The 25,740-nt window shown below is 36.2% G+C and overlaps 2 protein-coding genes across 3 annotated transcripts in view; one reads left to right on the plus strand and one right to left on the minus strand.

The window, feature by feature from the left end:
- LOC121418453 overlaps positions 1 to 4,142 on the minus strand; it is a 30,614-nt gene extending 26,472 nt beyond the window's left edge. The window contains exon 1 of the mRNA XM_041612339.1: positions 3,959 to 4,142. The gene's annotated coding sequence lies outside the window, so the exon portion shown is untranslated. The remainder of the gene's footprint in view (positions 1 to 3,958) is intronic.
- A 13,572-nt stretch (positions 4,143 to 17,714) lies between these two features.
- Positions 17,715 to 25,740, plus strand: part of LOC121418454 (nucleolar protein dao-5-like) — a 30,308-nt gene continuing 22,282 nt past the window's right edge. For both annotated transcript variants that reach the window (XM_041612340.1, XM_041612341.1), the window contains exons 1-4: positions 17,715 to 17,919; positions 22,307 to 22,400; positions 23,656 to 23,715; positions 25,162 to 25,347. In XM_041612340.1, coding sequence (XP_041468274.1) covers positions 17,828 to 17,919; positions 22,307 to 22,400; positions 23,656 to 23,715; positions 25,162 to 25,347 — 432 coding nt within the window. In that variant the 5' untranslated portion in view covers positions 17,715 to 17,827. The remainder of the gene's footprint in view (positions 17,920 to 22,306; positions 22,401 to 23,655; positions 23,716 to 25,161; positions 25,348 to 25,740) is intronic.

Genomic DNA, 25,740 nt, shown 5'->3' on the forward strand with positions numbered 1-25,740 from the left:
AAATTTGACCCGTTTAATACAAATGTCTAATTCTGTGATAGATATTGACAAAATATTCAGAAAAAAAATCATATTTTACATCCCTTTCCCCCATTTCTTATTTTTTGTCTTGATCTTGGGGGTCATGACCCCTTCTTTACGCGAGCGGAATGTAAATAAATAATACCAATCAATAAACTCTGATGTAAAATCAAAAACATACTTTGACCATGCAGAACAGTCCGATCCATGTTGACTACCAGAATAACATTCTAATCAAAGTTGACCATGAGAACTCTTTCAATTCACTGCAAAAACCACTTTGTATCATTACCATCATCGGATTATGTAATTGTATATTTCATTTGTGAGGGAGCAATATTTTTTCAATCTGTCAGTAAAGATTTTTTTTTATAAGAGTAAATAGGCCTATCCTAATGAGAAGATTATTGTTTCCAATTCACGTGAAAGACCTACTTCCGTTTCAGGGTTAAAATTTTCACCGTATCAATATAATGCTCCCAAAAATGACTGAGCTTTCGAATTCTACAAAAATACCCCCCCCCCCAAGAAAAAAGTTATAAGTGTTTCCTTTTCTCTAAAAAAAACAATTAACAACAGATGCATTAAGAAAATGTATAGGAATTGAAAAAAGAAATCTATTTGGCAAAAATCGAAAATAATCGCAACTCAAAGAATTAAGCGCAAATCCGTATTTAATATGCCTTTTTGATTGATTGAAAGTCAAGTTGTACTTCGTTATAATGGATGTGCGTTTGATCGGAAATCTTCCTGAGACGGGTCCTTGATTTCTCTTTGCTTTATGTGTTAACAGGAATGAGACATACTTGAGTTTTAATTTATGCTAATTGTAATTGCAACTTTACATTGAGATAAGCGAAATTCTTTAAACCCTTGTTCAACATAATTACCATCATGGAGCATTTTAACCCAGTGATTTTTAGAGTGTATATAGAATTGGAATTTCTGAGGATTTTGGTTCTTATTGTAGGGGCATTATTCGCAGTTGTAAATTCTAGGGTATTGTGCTCTTCATACACTCATTTGGCATATATATTCAAACAGCGAAATAGCGAACTTGAAATTAAATGTATTTAAGAATTGGGTATAGTTTAATTCGAATTAAACAATCGCTTCCATCAAATCACAGATACGATAGATCAGTATATGCCCCAAACTATAACGACACGCACGTTTATTCTTCCGAAACACTCATTACATTATTCCACATTCATACCAGTTTCGAATCAATAATAATTTTCCCGCACTATTGACCACGCCTTCCTCATTTCTATTTTTTGTTGCTTAAACTGGAAAAAATCTGAAGATTAGCATAGAATGAGCGCGGGGTGCGCTAATTTTATTGATAAACATAAAGCTGAGAGAGTTTTCTAAAAAAAAATAAAAAGGAAGAAAAATCCTTCGGAACTCCCACCCCCCCCCCATCCTTCAAAAAAAGTTTCTTTTCTTGTCTTTTTGTTTCCCTCTTGAAAGTTTGAAAAATACAATGGTGCTAAAATGTTAGCGAACCCCACCAGAAAATGAATACAATTGAAAGTGTTCAAGTTCTGTCATGTTAAAATATTTAATTGTGAAGATGGTGATGAAATATTTAATTCGATAAAGTTTGTTTCTCTGGGCTCGCCCGACGCGACGTTGTAGTTTTATTGTCTGCACTCAGCACTTTTATATTTAATTTCATTGTTACAATATGGAAAACCAGATCATTTCAGCGTCATCGAAGCTCACAATTGCCTTTGTCTTGGTCAGTATGTCACTTAATTAGTATACGCTTTATGGTGACATCACCAGGACCAGCTGTCGTGTTTTATCGTACAGACATCACGCCGATATTAATGTGAGCTCTCCTTCCGATGTTTCTTATATCACCCGGTTAGATTATAGTGTGGGTAATAGATACTACATGGGCAATTATACCCATCATCTGTTTTTTCCTTAAAGGTCAAATCCTGACCATATAGGAGCTTTGTATGTTGAAAAAATATTTCAACTCACAGACATTTTACGTGTATATAATATGTATATTTTCATCTATGAAGATGATTCTTAAAGAACGAATACTGAAATAGTTTTTAAAACGGGTGGTTACACTCTAAAAGCACCGAATAAAATTTTTACCCAATATTGGGAAGAGAGGGAACATGCATGTTTGCTGTGTATTATTTTACCCTATAATGCGCTATTTCAACGCAACATGGCGTAAAATTTACAAGATATTGGGTAATCTTTATACCCCACCAACATGCATGTTCCCATTTTACCGAATATTGGGTAAACTTTTTTTGAAGGAAAACATGTGAACACGTACACTTAAAAAGGAAATTAATTAATGCATAGCTACTAAAATTACTAGCGTACAAATGGGGGGGGGGGGGATTCCATCACCTGTCTTTCCTCAAAGACAAATCCTTTTCACAATAGGAACATTGCATGTTGAAGAAAATATTCTAATTCATAGCCAAAACAGACATTTTTACGTTTTATGAATATTTTCATCTACAAAGATGATTATAAATGAATGGATACTTAAATAGTCATTTGGTTTGTAGGCCTAATCATTCCTTTATTCACATTTATGTTTATTCATATATAGAAAAGCGGTGTACAAAATGAGCTATATGAAACAATGAAATAGTAACAAGCAAAACCAGGTCCATGAACCTGTACTGGTTCAAGGCAAGTTGAAATGTACATTAAAAAAATACAAAGACATATGATATTGATTGCAAACAAAAAGCAATTATACAATAAAACTGAATAGGTAAATTTGCATTAACATTAAAAAGAATCGGCTTTAAATACGGACTTGCTTACATATGATTTAACATGACAAACATGACATCAACAATGGAGCATTCCATACATCTGTTATGTTAACAATTATTATTATACATAATAAAGTAGCATTTTTCATAAAGGAAGGCAAAAGAGAGAACCCCCAAAACAGATTTCATAATTCGGTTATATAATGTGAAGCATAGTGTGGATAATTGGATATAGGCTATCAAAACAAAATACCAGATGAGCTGTATATTGGGGAAAATGATTGACTAGCACGTGCTGGTGTTTTCATTTATAAATTATACACGTGAACGTATTATATATTCACCCCATAAATTACCGTTAATGAACTGATACTGAAATGATTATTGAAAAATGGCTGTATGAGATGAAAAGATTAGAATACGATGATGTTTTTAACTTGGATATCTATGACGCCCTATAAAATTATCATGAATTAATAGCTTTTGATATATTAATGGCTGAAAAATATTACCAAATAACTCACGCTAGTTTTGATTGTGAAATTACATGTTTACATCTACATCCCATAAAATAATCATTAATGAACACTGATTATAGCGTATGCTGGCATTTTCATTATAGATTAGGCCTTTTATACGTGAACATATGAATCCCATATATATTTAGGGGATTGTAGCATTCATATTTTCAAAATTGTGAGGTACTATTTTTTACATAGACGTCAAGGGACAAGTATTCGAGAGCATTGTGCAGTTTGCTTTAATTTGCGTTCCTTTTTTCATGATGGCGAATGCACCAGATGTGCGATGTATCCGCCATCTTGTGCTCTTTATAAGTGTTGCAAATATTGCCCCGATAGCGTGCATCAAAGATGACGGCGCCATATGATTTAACAACCACCGAGCCCGCTCTATGGACCATACAAATTGAACGTGCTTCTCAAAGACCGATGTTAATGTTAAATCAAAACGATATAATATGTTGTACTTGTGGTATTAAATCTTTTCTCCACATACATACACACACACACAATATGTAACTGGTAATGAGTAAATGTTTACACAAGAAATGAAAGACTCAATTTGGAACATTATTATGTCATAGCTAACGTAAGGCGATAAACATGGACGTTTCTCGAAGAAATAATTGTAAAATAAGAGGATTTACTTACCTGGATAGGTGATAAAAGAGAGGAAGTTTTAGAGATGTATTTGACAGTCAAGATGAGTTACGAGTTAATATGATTTAAAACAGTTTTTCTCCGAATAAAAGATAATCGTGATGAAAAAAAGCAGTGGATGTAATACCGATCAGGAGCATAGGCGAAACATTGCACACGGCACTAATTTATCCTTAGTCTTGCTGATGCGGAAAGACCACTATCATCCAAGACGACCGCTGACGTCATCGCATTAATTATCCATATTCGGAGCGGCCTCGCTCCCGCATCGTGATGGCAAAACATACTGTACAGGGAGAACGGTGTGTGTGTATTTGCCTATACCATTGTGTATCACACTCATACACTCAAGCCGTACTTACATATCTACATCTGCAGTAGATAGGTGGAGAACATCTCTATGGTAGAGAAAGTATATGGGATGGAAAATGAGAGAAAGAGAATGTGATAGGGAGGGGGGAATGATTGGGGGTTTATAAAAGGGGTGGTTATCACCTAGAGCGCAACAAAACATAAATTATAAAAACAATGACAAAATATACTGTTGTGATGTTGATATAAATAAAAGGAGCTGAAGATGGGGGGGGGGGGGTATTTTGGTGTGTGAGAACACTCTAAAAAATGAAGTGCAAATTTAGCTCTTAAAGAGCGTGTATAGTGACTGCACTTCGGAGTGCTGATTTGTCTAGTTCAAATTTGAACTAGACAAATCAGCACTCCGAAGTGCAGTCACTATACACGCTCTTTAAGAGCTAAATTAGCACTTCATTTTTTAGAGTGAATGAACGGAGTTTAAGGTCTGTCCATATTTTTTTCAAGGGTTTATGGTTTGTCCCTTAACGATTGCAGCAATTTTATATTTTGATTACGATTTTTGATAAAAGTATACGAATGTCTTTGAAAAAGTTCAAAAATTCAACGATTGTCGTCAAGGCGGTGCGGTGGTGTTCCTCCCTTTGGAAAAGATTCTGCCGCTCTGATTTCTTTTTTTTTCGTACTACATATTCTCTCATTTGATTCATTTATGATACAAAACCGATTAAAGGCGTTTCTGTAGAGGGATTGCCCATCAGTTATTCATATTATACAGAATCAACTACAATTTAATTTCAGATGATTGCAGTACATTATATGCGACAGTGTAGGCATACATCATTTAAACGGTGAATTGCAAGAACCTTGCGACCAGCTAATTCGCCTGCTTATATTGGTACACAGAAATAATGACCACATCACCCCTGCACAGCATCAAATTCAAAATCATCCTCCTGATTTTTTTTGTGACTTCCGATATAAGAACAACGCCATCTAAAAAAAATGTCAAAACTTATTGTAGCACGTTCTTACAAATATCCTGGATCTAGATCACTCTCGAGTGAGTGAAGCGAGCGAGCCAAGGTAGTTGGAAGATTGCATGATGTCAAAATAGGTGAGCGGCGAGAGGCCAAAATTTGGGACTTTAATCCCCCCGACTGGATCAAAGCAAAAACATGCATAATTTTGAAGGAAATTTTCTGAATTTTTCAGAACTGAGAGTTAAAATTGTCGCAGAGTGTAGCTTCACCATGGAAACCAGCCTTGAATAGGCCACGCCCATTTTTGTGATAAATGCAAAGCAGCACCTTAATATTTAGATCTGTTAATTAATTATACTAATTTAAATATAAATATAGAATTTTCAAGGATAAATTTTTTACAGATTGAATGATATGATAATGCCTAGCAACCAAATATATATTGCATACATATTTGATTTCAAAATCGTTGCCTAGCAACATTATTTTCCCTAGCAACCATATTCACTTTTCAATATTCTTTAATTTTTTTACCAGATTAATTCATTTTATAATTTTTTTAAGTTTTTAATTTGTAAAAACTAATGAAAAAGGTAAATTTTGATGAAAAAGTGATAAAAGAGGAAGACTAGGATGTATAATGCATATATGATCATGAAAAGTTACCTTATTGCCGTGTTTGATTAACCCCTGCATGTGACGGATTTCACTCAATATATATGTTTGTGTGTATTTACGACTATATGCATCATTCAATGGATATTGTAATAGTGTTATAAATCAAATAGATACCCTACTATGTCATGTTATCTGTTCTAATCTAAATATTTGAGTATTCACAGATTTTTCTGTTACCTATGGAAACCATTTTATGTTGCCTAGCAACAGTATTTTCCCTAGCAACCATCACTTTTTGGCGATATTTCAAGCCTGTAACCTCCCCAAAATTCCTGTTTTTGGTCCTCAAAATGCATCTTATACTATTCTAAGCATTTATTGTGGTGATGACAATTAATTTCAGCCATCTGGCCAGGCAGTCAGCATATTGAGAGAGGGCATGGCTGTATACAGAAAACTTTTCCTTGGGGGTGGCAAGAAAGTCTCCAAGAAACAAAGCGAGGAAGCAAAGCGATTGAGTTTGGCAAGGGATGCTTTTTCATAGTAAATGGAAGGATATCATGCACACTTTTGGTGAATTTTGTGAACATTTTTAGTTAGATACCCTGTGTCAAGTTATCTGTTCTAATCTAAATAATTCAGTATTCATAGAATTTTCTGTTACCTATGGAAACCATTGTGTTGCCTAGCAACAACATTTTCCCTAGCAACCATCACTTTTTGGTGATATTTCAAGCCTGCAACCTCCCCAAATTCCCTTTTTTGGTCCTCAAAATGCATCTTATACTATTCTAAGCATTTATTGTGGTGATGACAATTAATTTCAGCCATCTGGCCAGGCAGTCAGCATATTGAGAGAGGGCATGGCTGTATACAGAAAACTTTTCCTTGGGGGTGGCAAGAAAGTCTCCAAGAAACAAAGCGAGGAAGCAAAGCGATTGAGTTTGGCAAGGGATGCTTTTTCATAGTAAATGGAAGGATATCATGCACACTTTTGGTGAATTTTGTGAACATTTTTAGTTAGATACCCTGTGTCAAGTTATCTGTTCTAATCTAAATAATTCAGTATTCATAGAATTTTCTGTTACCTATGGAAACCATTGTGTTGCCTAGCAACAGCATTTTCCCTAGCAACCATCACTTTTTGGTGATATTTCAAGCCTGCAACCTCCCCAAATTCCCTTTTTTGGTCCTCAAAATGCATCTTATACTATTCTAAGCATTTATTGTGGTGATGACAATTAATTTCAGCCATCTGGCCAGGCAGTCAGCATATTGAGAGAGGGCATGGCTGTATACAGAAAACTTTTCCTTGGGGGTGGCAAGAAAGTCTCCAAGAAACAAAGCGAGGAAGCAAAGCGATTGAGTTTGGCAAGGGATGCTTTTTCATAGTAAATGGAAGGATATCATGCACACTTTGGTGAATTTTGATAAAATTTTCAGTTAGATACCCTGTGTCAAGTTATCTGTTCTAATCTAAATAATTCAGTATTCATAGAATTTTTTGTTACCTATGGAAACCATTACGTTGCCTAGCAACAGCATTTTACCTAGCAACCATCACTTTTTGGTGATATTTCAAGCCTGCAACCTCCCCAAATTCCCTTTTTTGGTCCTCAAAATGCATCTTATACTATTCTTAGCATTTATTGTGGTGATGACAATTAATTTCAGCCATCTGGCCAGGCAGTCGGCATATCGAGAGATAAAAGTCTCTAATAAAGCGACCGAGTTTGGCAATGGACGCTTATTCATAGTAAATGGAAGGATATAACGCACACTTTTGGTGAATTTTGTGAAAATTTTCAGTTTAAAACTGTATCTTGTCGCTGCGTACGGCCATGGTAGAGGAAATGGGTATTATTAACAATATCATTTAGTTTGTTATTTGGAACATTTTATTATACATTTTAGGAAAAGTAATATACATCCAAGACCAACCAATAAGTCTTAAAGTGTATCCAAGACCAGCCAATAAGTCTTAGAGTGCCTGCCATGGGAAAACGGAATTATTTATCTTATGGAAAATATAATTCCTATACTGTAGTGATTGTGAACTCTAGAGCTAAGTACTTTATGAGGTTCCTACTAAAATATGTAAATCACAATGAACTATCAAAGTTTCTGTCTGCAATTCTGGCAATTTTTCTGTGTTGGAAGGTTTTTTGTTTCTTTTTTGTTGTTGTTATTATACCAATGGATGGGCAATAGGGCAGTTAACACAGTAGTATACTTGCAGACCTTCAAACAGGATTGCTGGTTTATCTGCACAACTTGATGAAAAAACCTTTTCAATGATCAACTGCCATGATTTAAACACAGATCAAGAGACCCTCAGTATGTCGTATATGACCAACTAGACAACAAAAATTACTCTAATCTGTGCCTGTTGCTCACTAGAACCGATTAGTCTCTGTACATTAGTGGGCATTACATTACTGATTCCAGCAGTTAATTAGCGGGTCAAATATCTGTTTAAGTAGAATTAATTAAGAGTAGGCCCTGTTATTGTCTCATCAAGATAAATGGCAAAGTCCTAACCATTGAACTTATGAGTATTCCCATTTAAGTTCTTTCTATAAACTTCCTAACCAATCTCTCTCCCTTCCTCGAGAAGTCACCTCCGATCGAGAAAATGTAATTATTGGGGATTTCAACAGTCACAGCATTATCTGGGGGTATGGAGAAACCAACGAGATGGAGAACTGGTCAGATGCAAATCAGATTGCATCACCCAACAAAATGTGACAAGGTTGTGCTTGACCCTCTCCCGCACACTCAATATCAACCTATTGGGATGAAGGTGAATGAAGCCATCACTCTACGCACAGTTCCCTTTCACAAATGTTTCACCCTGAAGAAAGCAATCTGGGAGCAGTTAGATATGGATACAGTAACTATCAACAGGATCTTCCAGCACTCCCTACTCATTACGACACATTTGGAAAGCTGTTGAAGAAATCCTCACAGAAGAATATTCCATGAGGATGCTGTTCAAACTATTCTCCGGGCTTGACGAATGATGCAGCTGCTGTACAGTAAATATTTCAGGAGCTGTGAGAATGACCGCTTTGGTGCCGATACACTTGAATGTGGGGGAAATTGACAACTGCCATTATGGATAATAAAAAAGAAAGTGACAGTGATTTAATAAATCAATGGACATGACTCACAACAGCAGAAAAGCCGGGGAAAACGATTCGGATCCTTGAAAAACCGATTCAAACTATACCACTAGTGACCACCGACCAAGTGGCCCACTATCTTCTTGTGTACAGTCAAGGTAACCCTATTTATTGCCCACGAAGGGCCAACCTCCCTAAATAAAAGTGCAGTGACAGTCTCCCAACTAAGAGTCATTTAAATACACAAGACAATTCAGCCTGAACGTCTTGTCTGCTTGTGCTAGGCTATCAAAAGGAATAATTAAGAGCAACAAGGCACCTGGATTAGATGATGTCCTCTGTGAGCAGATCACCCTTCTTGGACCAATGGCTGCTGACATGTTAAACTACTATTTGCATGAAGAAAAAAAAAACAATGGCAAGAGGAAATTTAGGGTAGTTGCCAAAGTCGAGCTAGGCAAAGACCCAATCAGAGTTACAGAAAAATCTCTCTACTCTGTCACACATACAAGCCCTTTGAAAAGCTCCTGCTTAACCGCATTGTTCCCTTTGTGACTGAGTTCTTCATTCCAGTAGGCAAGATTCAGGCCAGGAGTCCTTTACTTATCAAGTACTGAATCTGACTCGGTACATCAGATGGTTTGAGGAAGGTCTGAAAACTAGAGCAGCCTTTGATAACTTAACTGCAGCTTATGAAACAGTTAATCATGGGGTAGGCCTACTTACGAGGAAAGTCATTGTGATGACAAAGGAAGTCAAGTTGACAAGGCTAACTTAATAATGCTGAAAGCGGTTGTGAATCTCAGTGGTTCCAGCAGCAAATGGTGGAGGCAGAAAAATGGTCTCCCACAAAGAAGTGTCCTTGCCCAACTCCTCTTTAACATCTACACAGACGACCATAAAGAGTAGATGATCTTTACCTATTGTGTGGCACTGTCCCCCAGATATAGTGGTATCAGCACGGGTGGAAAAAAGAGCAAAAAAGATGTCCTTCTTCCACTCTTTAACTATGAACCTGACACAAAGACTAGAATCAAGACAATTTCCTTCACTTGACTAAATCCCTTGATAGCTATGCACACAGTCAAAGGATCGCCCTATGGACAAACCACCTCCAGTCTGTGACGCAAAAGCTTTCCATGTGACCTAGCGAATCACGCCCCAGGTTCAAATGACGATTGGCCATCCTGGCTATGTCTTACATGTAATCACCTATGGTCTGGAACAAAAAGGTGCAAAGTCCTTAATATGCAGTTCGGGGCTACAGCAGGGATGCAGACACTATCTACGACTGAGGAGAGGATCAGACAGTGCATCACCTTTTGGTCTGCCCCCCCCCCCCTCCTACCAGAGCCGTGCACTGCCAAAGATCTGGAATCACTCAACCCAAAAGCCAGATCTTGCTTGAACCCTCTACTACAAAGGACTTGTGTAGTTACCCGAGAAGATGGGCACAGAGCAAACATTGCCCTTTAAAATCATTCAGTATACTATGACCAAATGGGAGCTTAGGTGTGCAGGAGTTTGTCTCTCCAAAAGGTGGCCTTTTAAGGGGGGTATGTAGATATTGGGTAAGATTGTTAGCATCGAATATCTTTGCTCTTTCACTGACAAATTGTAAATTTCACCTTAAAACACTAACAATCAGAATATAGGCACCGTTTTCAGCAAAATTTTAGCCTCACCATGGACCTAGGTCCATGGCCTAACCGACAACCCCATCAGGAACCAATTAAGTCCCTGTCCTCTCCCCCATCCAACAACCCATGACCAAATAATCATTTTTTCCCCAAATGTCAGATTACCATAAATAGGTGTCTTCTACCAGTCAGATAATTAATGACACACTTCTTCTTAGCTCATTAAAGATGTCATGTCCTGATAATGGTACAAGATCTACATGTAGCTTTCCTGTGAAAAGAATCGAGTGCAGTGGCAGTTCAAAGCTCTGGTACGAGGGGTATGCCAAAAAAGTGTTGTATCCTATGATCATCCTTACAGTTGCAGGAAGTTTCTTCATTCCTATTGTAGCCCCATAGGCGGTTCAAACAAGATCAGGTAGGCCATTCTTCACTTGGACCTGGAGAGTGATGTACTAAGTCCATAGGTTAGATTGTGCATCACAGACTGGAGATTGTTAGACCAGTGGGTGATGCTTTTATGCGAGCAGAGTCATTAAGGGATTCTATTGAGCAGAGAAAACTGTCCAGATTTGAGTCTCGTTGCAGGGTCATGATTGACGAGTGGAATACTATGTTCTTGTTTTTTTTCTTTCATCTGTGCTGGTGACTTCTCTTCTGACGTACGGTGGGGGCAATAATACATCGTAGGTAAAGATTACTCACTTCTTTTAGTCACAGGCAGGCAGTGATGGCTCTGCAAGCTCCATTCAAGATTTGGGGTCAATATTTAGCACCAAGGGCTGTGTATACTCAGCAGTGCAGAAGCATAAAGTCAGAGCTGTGGTACAGAGAGATTTGGCATCTATCATTTCCCCATATGTATCCCTGCTTCTTCAGAATGATATTCCTTTGCTCCAAATTTTGCATTTGATTTGGCAGCATGTTCTTTGTATGAAAAAAGAACGGTCTACAATGACGCCAAGGTAGGTTGGCTTGTTACCACCTGACCCTCAGTTTTTGATCTGCTCTCTGTTCTTAAGGTGGAATACACTAAGTTTGAGTCTTTCTGGATCGGAACAGAGATGATTTATAGCACAGTAAGGAGTTAAACTTGCCAGATCATCACTGAGTCCGTTTTGGCACACTGAAGAGTGATTATTACTTTAGAGATTATTGTTCAATTCAATGTTTTTCTACTCCATTCAAGTAGTGATACAAAATTATGGCTGTAATTTAAATGTTCCAGCCTTATTATTTGAACAAATCATCATTACAAATGCAGATGCATTTGTATTATTAGTATCAGCATGTTTTACCAATACTGTAGGGGTATCATCCCAATTACATCAGTTTCAGATATTTTCTCAGAAATATTTCTTATACCATGGATGTGTTTGAAGATTTACATTGATCTAAATCTCCATGGAACAAACAGTAGCATTAGTTTAAGCCCAACAATCATGACAATAGAGGCATGTGTACTTGTTTTCTGAAGCTTTACCCATGTCAAAGTTCTTTACATATGTATGCATGTTGAGAGGAATCCTTGTCTTTTCTTTCAGACATTTTTTTTAAACTGAGTATTTAAGGCATCAGTTTTTAACCATCTGAGTCACTGACACTATCGCTGTAGCAGAAAATTCAGCAGATGTGTGCAAACCTGATGACATATTACATAATGACACTTATGTATAGAAAACATCTCCCACTTTAGTAAGCCTTTCTATCCTTAATGATTTTAATGATTTTCTTGTCCTTTTCTTGGCCTGATCAGGAATGATAGCTCAGTCGATAGAGCGGGGGTTTCGGATTCCGGTGACCTGGATTTGATTCCCACTTGGTGCATTAGTGCTCTTTTTAAGGCGCATCCTCATTATATCCTCATTACCAGGTCTTGGAGAGGACATTGAGCCGTCTGTCCTCTGGTTGTTTGCTTACAAGCATTCATGCTTTCTTAGCAATCAGGTAAAAAAACACCATATTAAGGCTTAAGATCCCAAGTTTTCATACTGTCATCCTTCTGATTTCTTGACAGTTATCAGATTGAAAGTGACATAATAAATTCCCTGTGATTAAACTTCTGACACCTATTAATAGTATGAAAGTTTCAACAGAAACCTGTCGAACTCACAGCTTTGGCATCTTTGGGCTACAACCTCAACACAGACACAACCTTGGAAGATGGACATGCATGGATGATTAGGTATTATTTGACAAGAGAGATCCATTTGTTAACCATTCCATATTCACTCGAAAAAAATGATCTACATGTAAATATGCAGCCAAAAGCCTTTGCCAATGACCTAATTGAGTACTAGTATAGGAGGGCCCTGAAATTGAAAAAAAAAATATCTGTACAAGCCTTAGGTGAAGGCCCACTTTATGATCAAAGTTTTAATCAGGGACTGTGCCTAAATAGTAGTGTTGTCCATTTTATCATATCATCAATGCTATACCTACTGTAGCAAACTAAAAAAAAAAAAATGCTATGTACCAAGCAGCTATTTCCGTTTCAGTTTATGAATCATCCAAACCATATTATTCTACTTTTATCTGCAAAAAACATTTAAATTTCTCTTTGAAGCTGCTCTTTTTTAAATGATAAAGTTTAAATACCATGCTCATGTTTAGAATAGGTAGACAAGCAATATACATACAAGGATAGATTATTTTTTTAGAAATAAGAGAAATGAAGCGGTTTCCTTCAATTTACCATTACCAGTATGCATGTAGGTATATTATTGTACAAATGGTACTGTACAAACTTAAAAGTGGATTATTTTTCCCCAAATTGGTTAGGGGGAAAACATATCGTTGCTAAGGTAAATAGTGTTGCTAGGCATTGAAATTGTGTCAGTACATAATGGTAAACTCCGGAGTATTGTTTGCCTATCGATAACAAGCTATGATATGTTAAATCCTCTCAATATTTTTACTCTAAGGCACAACTTCGTCAACACATTTAGCCGAGATGAAGAGTGGTAACATAACCGTTGCTAGGGAATATTGTTTCATTTGACTCCATGGAAGCTATAAAATAGTCAGTTTGTTGAATGATTACTGAAAACGAGTTTGTAGACATCTATAATGATAATTGTGTCAGTATTATTGCTCATAATGGACTATTTTGCACAGATTTGTCCAGGGAAAAGTGTTAATATAGCCGTTGCTATGGAAAATAGTCGTTGCTAGGCAACAATTGGTATCCATGGATAATGTGAAATGGTCATTTTGTTGTTGTTCTATTGAAGACAAGATAATTGATCAGGAATTATTCACTCAATCAACTTTTTCACCACAAAATAGTATAAAGTATGTGACTTGTACGTACATGTATGTGTATCAATGTAGTCAAAATGAACAATAAAATGGCGATTTGTACGATGTGAAGGGGTGTGTCCGGGAGAGCATAGCAAATTAATTTGACGTTCTCAATAGCTTGAATGGGGGTTTTCAGTTCTTTTTATTATTTCTAAATAATAATTTATATAATTTCATTGGTGTAACATATTTGGTTTAATTCAACCTAGTTAAAAAGTTAAAAGTTAGGTTTGAAATGGAAAAATAACTGGTTAACTTAAGGAGCTAAATGGTTGCTAAGGAAAGTTATGTTGCTAGGCAACAATTTCTGAGAAAATGTTCATAAAATTCATGCTAAGTTGTTTTTCAGTAATTCTTCTTACAATATATAGTAGATCTATCCTTTGAAAATAAGAAAAAATATCTGATAATCTAAATTAATAAGTAAAAAATCAATATTCGTGATAAATATTCAATAAGTATCTAAAATGGGCGTGGCTTGTTCAAGGCTGGTTTCCATAGTGATGCTACACATTACAGCATTTTTAATGCCCAATTCCGAAAAATTCAGGAAATTTCCTATAATTTGATGTATGATCTTGCTTTGATCCAGCCGGGGGGATTAAAGTCAAGAAATAAGGCACTTTTTGGCTTCTGGCCGCTCACCTAAAAGGCCTTTCTGTGTAAGTATATTAATTATGAGAGAGTGAAAAAAACACCCTAAATTTCCAGTAGTTTTAGGACGGTAGAGAGAATGGTGTCCACTTATAAACTAGTTTCCAGTATAACTAGTTTCCAATATAACTAGTTTTAGGGCGTTTATGAGAACGGGGTATTGTATAATTAATAATTGCAAACGGGCATAGTGAGGAAGCCTTTAAAAAGTTGATTTCAGTCATCTAAAATGTGGAAAAACAATAAAAGGAAATTAGTGACGAACTGACACTGAAAAAAGGTATGTAGCAGTGTTAAATCAAGCGAGGATGAAGATGTTCAATTAACATTTTGTTGTGGAAATGAAAGAGACATCACAGGCCTCAACTTTCTAATACTAGTAGTGGAAATAGTGCGTAAAATTCGGCTCGTGACATAGGAAAGGAGAAGATGGTGACAACTGTCTGTTTGTATAATAATCAATAATAACGCATTATTTACCCAGGGTAGCCACTTCAGTTAGAAAACTGCTCTTCCAGTGGGCCCTGCATAACACAATATGTTATTATTTCCCAGTCTCCAATCTAAATGCTGAGCGCCTATATAGCAAGAAGGCAGAAGGTCCCATTTTTATAAGTCTTTGGTATGACTCGGCCAGGGATCGAACCCACGACCTCCCGTTCATGAGGCGGCCGCATTACCACTGAGCCACCATGCCCGGTGTATGAAAAGGAAAATGCATTTATTGCAATATTTATTATTTTGGTGTTAATTAAAGGAAACCAAAACCCAAGAAGAGAAGTTATCTAATTGGAAAGAGTAAAATGAGAGGAACAATTTAAAAAAAGTTTCATCAAAATCGGTTATGAAATAAGCAAGTTATGGACGATTAAAAAGTCTTGTTGTACTTACTATGTGGATCCTCAAATTGGCAAACGGCTGATTTTGTGGACAACTCTCCATTTGTTTTGTACACATATTTTCAGATTTTCCCCTGTATTCTACATATTTCACATTATCTCCTCTTACCTTGACATATATGGTGTGGATTATATTTTCCCATGACATATGTTGTGCTCAGAAGGAGGCAAGATGCAAAAATTGAAAGATAATGAGGAAAATCTGAAATTTTGTGTACAAAACAAATGGAGAGTTGTCCACAAAGAGAGCCATTTTGAAGCACGTTTGCCAATTTGAGGATGCCCATAGAAAGTACAACAAGAGTTTTCAAAATCCCATAACTTGCTTATTTCATAACCGATTTTGATGAAACTTTTTTTCTTTTGAATTGTTCCTCTCATTTTACTCCTTCCGATAAGATTACTTCTTTTCTTGGGTTTTCGTTTCCTTTAATAGAATATATTTTTAAACAGTCGTGGAAATTATTTTTAAAATCAACTTACATTAAAAGCTAATGCAACATTAAAGTAATTTCATTTTAAGCCGAGAGCAAAACGCATAAAATTGTAAACAGTATGATAAATATTGATATAATCATCAGGAGAGACACTAAAGGGTGCGGGAGGGAGCAACTAATGAGGAAAAAACAGTGAAGCAAAAAGATAGAGTCAAAGAGAAACAGAGAGGAAGAGAGAGAGAGAGAGGGAGACAGGTACTGGTCGTGTAACTATAACCCACTATAATCCAATTCAAACAGTGAACTTGATGAGCCAAAAGTATTGAGGGGGCTAGATATGGCGTATCGCGTAAAATAGATGAAAAGTTGTGAGGAGGCAAATTTCTTTACTTTTTAAATTAAAAAATCCAATTTTGTGATAGATGTTGGCATAATGTTCTGAAAATGATATCATTTCATCCTTCCCTCTTTCATTTTCTTTTTTTTTCTTGTTGGTGAAAGCCCCGCCCCCCAAGTACGCCAGAAATTCAAGGGAGCATTTTATGAGAGGACCTCTTGGACGTTTTATCCGACTAAAAACTTTGATGGTATTTTTAATAAATGATATCAGTAACCAGTGGTAACCCATACCTTTTCATTTTATGAATCATGCCTTGAAAATGACACGAAATCAATATAGTAACAGGTTTTTGACGGCTTATAGTTTTGATCTTATTGTTGTTTCGTTTTGTTTCATTTGCTATTTTGTTCATTATTGGTAAAAAAATTCTTTCATCAATGTAATGAACTCTTTATTTGATAATTTGTGAAAATGAAATTGTTAATTTTCTTTGTTTGCAAGCCATTATGTTTGGATATGAGGCATGGGGCACTCTCTAAGGGGCTTTCGGCCGAGCTGACTTGGTTTTTAAGTTTCAGGTAATAATGCCGCTACAAAAGGGTGCCGCTATTAAAGGGATGGTCCGGGCTGAAAATATATATATCTTAATACATAGAGCAGAATTCACCGAGCAAAATGCCGAAAATTTCATCAAAATCGGATGACAAAATAAAGTTATTGAAGTTTAAAGTTAAGCAATATTTTGTGAAAACAGTCGTCATGAATATTCATTAGGTGGGCTGATGATGTCACATCTCCACTTTCCGTTTTCTTATGTTATTACATAAAATCATATCATTTTTCATTATTTCATACTTTTGTGAATAATAATTTATGTGTCCTTTATAATGGAATAAGTTGCAGCAATACATATCTAATGCACTATCAGATGTCAATCCAATTTTTTTTCTAGTTCCGTGGAGGAAGCAATTGAATAAACCTATTTTCATACAATAAAATACAAAAGAACAAGTGGAGATGTGACATCATCAGCCCACCTAATGAATTTTCATGACGGCTGAATTAACTTTTTCACAAAATATTGCTTAACTTCAATAACTTCAATTCAATAACTTTGTTATCCGATTTTGATGAATTTGTGGCATTTGCTCAGTGAATTCTACTCCGCTATTTATTTAACTATAAATACCTTCAGCCCGGACCATCCTTTTAAAATTCGTTTCTGTTATGCAAAACATGAATGACTCATTATATTTTCATGACACAGTAGATATAACATTCATGATCTAAAATCAAGCATGGTGGTTTTTACCCCCGTTTTCACCCGACTAGCAGTTAGACCTTGCCTTTGGCCTCCGATCCCCATCTCATCATAGCTTTTTTTAGCTCAAATATAAGATCAACACTTCCAACAAAAACGTGCATACGCATGCGCGCGCCTGCGCTCGTTTGTTTATTTTTTGTGATTGACTTGTCTTGGCCGAAAGAGAAGTCTGGGGAATCCGCATAGTGCATTCGAAACCAAATATTTACTGTAAAAGAAACGAAAATGGCAACTTTAACAGGCAGTGCAGCTCCTTGGACTTCAATGCCCCTTCCTCATGGATGGGAAGCAAAATATGAACCAAATATTGGGAGATAGTAAGTGCCGTAGCTCTAACTTAGCCCTGCAGTACAGAGGTAGTAGTATTGCCGGTGGATCTTTGCGTGCGAGTCTTATGCGCGCATATCTCATGGGGATCACTCACGTTTCTGTGATAGGGTACTTAATTTGCACGTGAGCTGAATCGCCAGGCTAACCTATTGCCAAGTACAAGCAGTACAGAAATTTTGAGTCTATTTCAAGGTTTGTTAAGTCCCTCGACTCAAGCTCGAAGTGCTTATCTCTGTAACAGTTCAATGAAAAAAGAATGTCCTGAATGTGTAACTTAGATGATGCCATTGATGGGAAACACTTGTGTCATTGTGTGGGATGTGATAGTCTTGAGGACGCAATGATGATGATTTTTTTTAGATGTCATATATACTTCATCATTGACGTCTTGACACTCTCTCCATAGACTCTTCAGCGAACGACCAAAACAAAGATGGATTCCCCCAAAAAATCCATCTTTTTAAACCGAAGTTACTCGAAGTTTGTTAATTTTATTAATTCTTACACCTTCCTACGCCTAATGCGTAGGAAGGTTTTAAATATTACTTTAAAAAATGTAAAAAAATGAAGATTTCTTACCTAACTGATGCCGCGTAGACCCCTCGTTCCACATGTAAACAACGGAAATACAATAGCGTCGACCCTTGAACCGCTTATGTATGACGTACTTCCGGAAAGCAATGCCGGCTTAACGAACAATTTAGAGATAAAAAATCTTATTTAACAAATATCAAAATTTATTTTGTGATCATAAATAATTCATATTAATATATATAAATTATTTATGATCACAAAATAAATTTTGATATTTGTTAAATAAGATTTTTTATCTCTAAATTGTTCGTTAAGCCGGCATTGCTTTCCGGAAGTACGTCATACATAAGCGGTTCAAGGGTCGACGCTATTGTATTTCCGTTGTTTACATGTGGAACGAGGGGTCTACGCGGCATCAGTTAGGTAAGAAATCTTCATTTTTTTACATTTTTTAAAGTAATATTTAAAACCTTCCTACGCATTAGGCGTAGGAAGGTGTAAGAATTAATAAAATTAACAAACTTCGAGTAACTTCGGTTTAAAAAGATGGATTTTTTGGGGGAATCCATCTTTGTTTTGGTCGTTCGCTGAAGAGTCTATGGAGAGAGTGTCAAGACGTCAATGATGAAGTATATATGACATCTAAAAAAAATCATCATCATTGCGTCCTCAAGACTAGGGATGTGAAGGATTTTTACAGAGAGAGTCATGAAGATTGGTCTAGTGTAGTCTTGAGGACGCAATGATGATGATTTTTTTAAATATGTTATAACATATTTAAAAAAATCATCATCATTGCGTCCTCAAGACTAGGTCTAGTGACTCTATAGAGTCTATTGGAAGGATTGTAGGCCTAACGTTCTAGCCATGTTACTTTGTACCTTTTTAAAATGATCTACATGTAGCTGCCCAGAATTTCGCATGTTCACCTTTTTGCAATATTTTTTTATCTAAAATGTCTTTTTATAAAATGAAATTACATCAATGACAATGTTGAGAATTTGTTCATTTGTAATTGCAATGTTTAGTTTCTTGTTCTATCTCATTCTCAATATTTCATAAAATCTTGAAATGTATCGCTATGTTTTGCGTATATAATTTGACAGCCCCCGCCCTCCGTTCGAAATAGCGCATTGCGTACGCGTTTAAAAGTCAATGCGTGCGAGAGCCGCTAAATTGTGCCGCACTGCACCGCATGTGATCTGCAACCTGGAAGTTGCAGCAGCCATTTGCTCCTGCATTACGCTTGGACCCAATACTGAATGGAGGCCTGCATGCTGTCAACTTGATTTCTGTTCAAATTCTATGACAGAGGTTTTAGTTTTTGTTCTTTTTTGATTGGTATTTTGAAGATACGATCCTAAATTGGCAAGAACATTCAGGAACTCGGAACGAAACCATAGATTTCTTAATTTTTAGTGGATTTTTCGGCGGCCCCGGTTCTTACATGTAAATCTGAGCTAATGCCACCGCATGCTGTGGAAACTTGGTAGGGGAAGGCAGGGTAAGTTGAGCATAGGGGCAAGTTGAGCCTCCACCCCCAGTGCCAGGCTGATAATGAATGAGTCAGACATTGTGATGGTGTCATGTATTGATGAGCCATTACATAACCCTTTACCCAACCCCATATTGTTTTCGACTTTGAAACAAAAAGTACTTCTTTAGACGGAAAAATAAAAATTTCAGCCCCAAAAGTAAATGCTTCTTACCCACACACATCTTTAAATATAATAAAGAAATACGAACATTATTGTTAGTCCAGGAATGTGAAAATATTGCATTAAGTGCGGACAGGGGTTCTTTGAGCCAGCCGACATAGGGCAAGTTGAGCCATGGTAATTCTTATGGTAACAAGAATATAAAAAAAACAAAAAAAATGAAAAGCCATTGATATGCAGGCAGAAAGGTGTAAATTCACATGACAGTTCTTTTAATTTTAGAGGATGTTAGTATTTATAGAAAATTAGCAAGTGAAAAGTCTTGAAATAAAAAATTGACATGCTGGTTCTTCCCACATACATTTTGTACATAGTCTTTGTGGCTCAACTTACCCCAGAATGTGGCACGACTTACCCCACAGATGGGGCAAGTTGAGCCATTTGACATCGCTTTCTTCAAAGGTCACAATGACTTTCAGTGTGGGGGTAGAAAGTTATGTAAGGTGAAATATATTTCCCAAGAATCAAATTTAAAGGCAAGGTACTTATTTCTACAATATTGTCAATTCTAACATGCAAAATGCAAAGTGTCACAACTTACCCCGCCTTCCCCTACTAATTTTTATTGGAAATTTTTTTACTTTTTGAAGGGATATTAGTATTCAAATGGGGACTAGCATGTGGTACATGTAAGTGATAATGCCTGTGTATATAATAATGTGATTGGTGTGTGTTGTGATTGACTCTTTTCAGTGTAGATTGTGACTTGTGGGACTGTGAATTCTGTGATGGTTTTACCTGTCTGATTATTCTACTTATTCCTGACCATATTTTTATCCCCTTTCAAATACATGTACATGTAAGTTATTGGTAATTCTAGCCTGTGATCGGATGAAATTTATAAATGTTAGTATGCCAGGGTACCAACGGGGTGGGTGTTTCATAAATTCGTTGTGATCATTTCTTGTAGTAAATGGTATATACCAAAACGTTCATTCGCAATGGTTTAGCAAGTAAGAAAGGATCACAGTTGTTCTTAAAGTTGCTCTTTACTTATGAACAGCTTTATGAAACGGCCCCCAGGTGCCTGATCGTTTTTGTTTCACCTGCCAAAGCTAATGTTAGTTCCAGTAGCAGCGCGCTACAAGTAGCTGTCAAAGCAGGACATAAGTGCTGCTTGTCTGACCCACACTAGATGTTCAACCAGTGCAGTGCAATTAAAGCTTTTGAAGAGACTCAACTATTGGCCCCTATTAACAACATAAAAATTTGTCCTACTCTGGCATTACATACAATAAGAATGTAAAGTATGTAAATAAACACTGGAGATGTGTAAATTTAATGATATTTCAACATTGAAGGAATATGAATAAACATGTATTGCAATACAATATAAAGAATCAGCAAATGATTATTTGTACAGGCAAAGAATGAAAAGTGGGTGGAATGAGATACAGCTGAAAATGAAATGAAGAGAAAGGATGGAAGAGACTATATTTTTTAGCGAAAAGAAAGACGTCAGCTGGATAGAAAAAGTGGGCAAAGTAAAGAAAGGGATGTGAAAAAAATTGAATTAATTGCACTGTTAAATACAGAAAATAATATGTTACAGAATGCATGCACACAAAGACAAGCGATATGAAGGCAATTGACACAAATCGTAGTAAATGTATACTGTTACCCGTCAAGACATCTAGTAGAAAGATGATGCAATTTAAGATGGCCTCTTAAAGGCTACCATCAATTTTAAGTGAAGAGTGAAGGATGATCCATGTTCTTGAATGTTTTGCAAGCAGTGGTCCAATGAATATTTGAATCATTATATATTTGCTGTATAAATAATGGAGCCATTTTTGCTAATGTTTGAAAAATTACTGGGAAGATCACTTGGTCTAGAGTGTCATGATCTTCCTTTTTTTTCCAATGCTGTATCTACATTATGCATGGGCATCCATCTGTTCAGTCTTTGTACAAAGTAAATTTACAATGTAGCCATCATAGTTAAGCAGAGCACCCAAAAGAGACTGAAGCTTGCATGTTTGTGCTAGATTTAAAAATGTTTTGAAATAAGTGAATGCACCTGTTGATAAAGCCTTTTTTAAGGTTTTGGCCCTCTGGTAGGGGACGTAGTCATACTCCTACATTTCATAGAATTACTGTTTTTTTTTCCATTTCTCCATAGTTTCTACATCAACCATATGACTAAGAAAACCCAGTGGGTTGACCCTCGGAAAGAGTATTATGAGGCACAACAGAGGAGTCCCGCCCAGCCTCGGGTATGTATCACAGTATGACCAGGGCTCTGTTTCAATAACTTGCAAGTTATAAATCTAAATTGAAATATTGTCTACTGTCTGAGATCCTGCAATTTACTAATAGTGATAGCTAGATTTATTTATTAAGCGCTTTTTGGCTGAGGATACCAAGCGCTGCTATTATTACTCCGACTTTTTTAGCTGTGCTGCCATATACAGGCTGTAGGTGCTTAAGAATTCAAGGAATTTCTTAATACCGGGTACCAATTCACCTCATCTGGGTTGAGTGCAGCACAATGTAGGTAAATTTCTCGAGGAAGAAAAATTTGACTTGCCAAGAGCTGATTTAAACAATGTACCTCTGTCGAAACTTTCAAAAATCTTCTAAAAACTTTGCTATTTAATTCTTAGCTCTTTATGCGCCTTGAGCACTCTACAGAGTGGATTTGGCGTTTAACAAGTCTCATTATTAGTATTATTATTTATCAAAGAAATACAGCATCTTTCCATTAATTAATCAAGTTGTATAACATTGGGTCCTGATGTTGACTCTATTATTACTAATTTTGTAAACTTGAAGGGTTGAAAGAGGGATGTGTTTTAGTTAACATATTTGATTCTTTGAACTAATTAAAAAAGTGTTTCAACAAACTCAAGTAATATAATTTGAAATGAAATTCTGTAGTCACACAGCATGAGCTTAATGTTTTCTGATATCAAGACACAATATTTTAGTATGCCAATGTTGATTACCAAGCAATCGAGTTTGGAAACTTCTTGATGGAATGCTCCGCATGGAGTGCAGAAATTTCAAATTTGTTTATAAACTTCATTTCAACATGCATGTTTGCATTAATAACTCTGATTACTGGGTTGATATATTTGAAAAGCACTATAGACTTTATTCCAATATATTAAAGCACTAACTAAAAGCAGAATATTATTAGTATTATCACTATTTATTACTGATCCTCTTTATTTCTGTATGGCACTGAATGTGTTATTGCAGTTATCTATGTCTTTATGCATATATCTAAGTGATAAGAGTAGATGCATAAATGTTTGTTACATTCAATAGTTCAAAGCTACATCTCTGTACATCTCTAGTATATAGGAACTGCTTAAGATTTACATGTTAAGCCTAGGAAGTATGGTTAGAATCCTAGAGATTATGTGCTAAATCACATAGAGTTACTGTTCGTTTGTGGTGAGATTCATGTTCATCCGGGATTTAATTGTCAATTTTGTGTTTGTTCAACTTCTCTCTAATTTCCAGGCTTATATTCCAATGCAGCCCATTGTCAAACCTAAATGTAGAACATGCAAGACCAAAGAGGTACGTTGATGTAAATTAGTTGATGTGCTAGTTTGATGAATTGATTAAATTAGATTGTTGAATTGATGAATTGAATTTTTCAAGGTTATTGATAGTGAATTTGAATATTTTCTTTTTCCTTTCATGAAATTGATTATCTGAATCATTGTAACTACGTGTATACAAACAAATGTTTAGATGTGTAATGGCTCAAACAGCAATCTTAAAATTCAGTTGATTAGAAAAATGTTTGGATAAAAAAACAACTGATTTATATATTGAACTTTTGTAGATTATGAAATATGAATCGGATACATGTCTGAGACATCAAATGCAAAAGTATCTATATGATTTTATGTAATATGGAGCAAGAGCTAGGAAGGCATCTCTTGATAAGATGACTGGCTGATTAAAGTGATTCAAGGCCTAAATTCGCAAAAGTAGATTCAGTTAAAACTTAAAAGTTGCAGGTTAGAGCGTTCCATGTGATGTCATTTAATTACTTGAGATGAATTTAAGACCTGATTGTTAAAATTTGTGTTTTCACAAAAATGGATGAGTCAGACCATGGTTGGAATGCACCGCTGAAATCGGTTTGTGTGTACACTGTACCCATTCATTCAAAGTAGTGGGCTCATTAAAGCTCAAACATTGTAGCTACATGTACAGGGGTGAATGTAGGACCCTATGTACATGTATGTGTCAAAGATGTACACATTATATTATATTTATACCCCCTTCTCTAAATACATGTGAAAATAAGCAATATTAATTGGTGCATGAAATTTGCATAAATTGTGTTTTAATAAAGCGATGGATTCAACATTTTTCTATGTGAAATCAGACCAATGGGTGGATTTCATAAAAGGTGATGTAAATTTAGACCATGGAATAACTATAGTAAAATTAATTTGCTTAAATCTGCATTGACCAATGGTCTATAAAAAATGACAACAATTGCAAATCTGGAGCATTCTCCCAAACACAGGTCTTTACCAGGAATCATTGGATCATTCCAAGTGCATATTAATAATTATGATAATACTTGTATACATGTAGCATTTAACTCGAACTTTATCAGACATCTCAAAGCACTTTACAGTAAAGCATCATAATTACCCTGGCTTTAGCCACTGTGTTTCAAGGACTACCTACCGGGTACCCATTTACCTCACCTTTGTTGAGTGCAGCACATTTGGGATCAATTTCTTGCTGAAGAAATTATGCCCTGGCTGGGATTTGAACCCATGATCCTCTTTCAAAGTGCGGAGAGTGAGACTAATCCACTAGGCCACAATGTGCCAAGTGTACGCTCGAGATCTCCATGCCTGAAACCTACATATACCTATGATACAAAATTTTGATAGTTCATTATGGTACAAATAAATTTTAAACCATCTTTTTGAATTCCACTCGATATTTTGATATTCTTTTCACCTTCAAATACTTCTATTTTTACTCCGTTAGGTTGATGTTGAGGGGAGTACTTGCAACGCTTGTAAAGTGACGGAACAGCAGAGGGAGATCGCTCTCATGAGAGCAAGAGAACAAATGGAAGCGGAAAAAAAGCGTCAAGAGCAACAAGCTAAACTGGAGAAGGAGCGGGAGAGACGGCGGGTTCAGTCGGCTCAGCGCAGACAGGAAGCTAAACCGGTTAGTCACATTCAGTTCAGTCTTTGGTTTTATCTTAACTTTTACCAAGTAGTTTAATTGCAGACTTTAAAATTGTATTTAGGGCAAGGGATACTTTTCAAAGGGGCACTTTCAAGCCTGCCAACTTCTTTTTGTCTCGCCATGCATAACATAATGAGACTATTTTACATGAAGGCGCCGTGTTCCTTGCGGCGGTGGCGTCAACATCAAATCTTTACCTAAGGTAAGTTTTTGAAATGACATCATAACTTAGACAGTTATGGACCTAGTTCATGAAACTTGGTCATAAGGGTAATCAATCGAGTTTCAGGTCACATGACCAAGGTCAAAGGTCATTTAGGGTTAGTGAACTTTGGCTGTATTGGGGGTATTTGTTGAATTGCCATCATAACT

This window comes from Lytechinus variegatus, chromosome 7, assembly GCF_018143015.1.
Source record: "Lytechinus variegatus isolate NC3 chromosome 7, Lvar_3.0, whole genome shotgun sequence".
Taxonomy (NCBI): Eukaryota; Metazoa; Echinodermata; class Echinoidea; order Temnopleuroida; family Toxopneustidae; genus Lytechinus; species Lytechinus variegatus.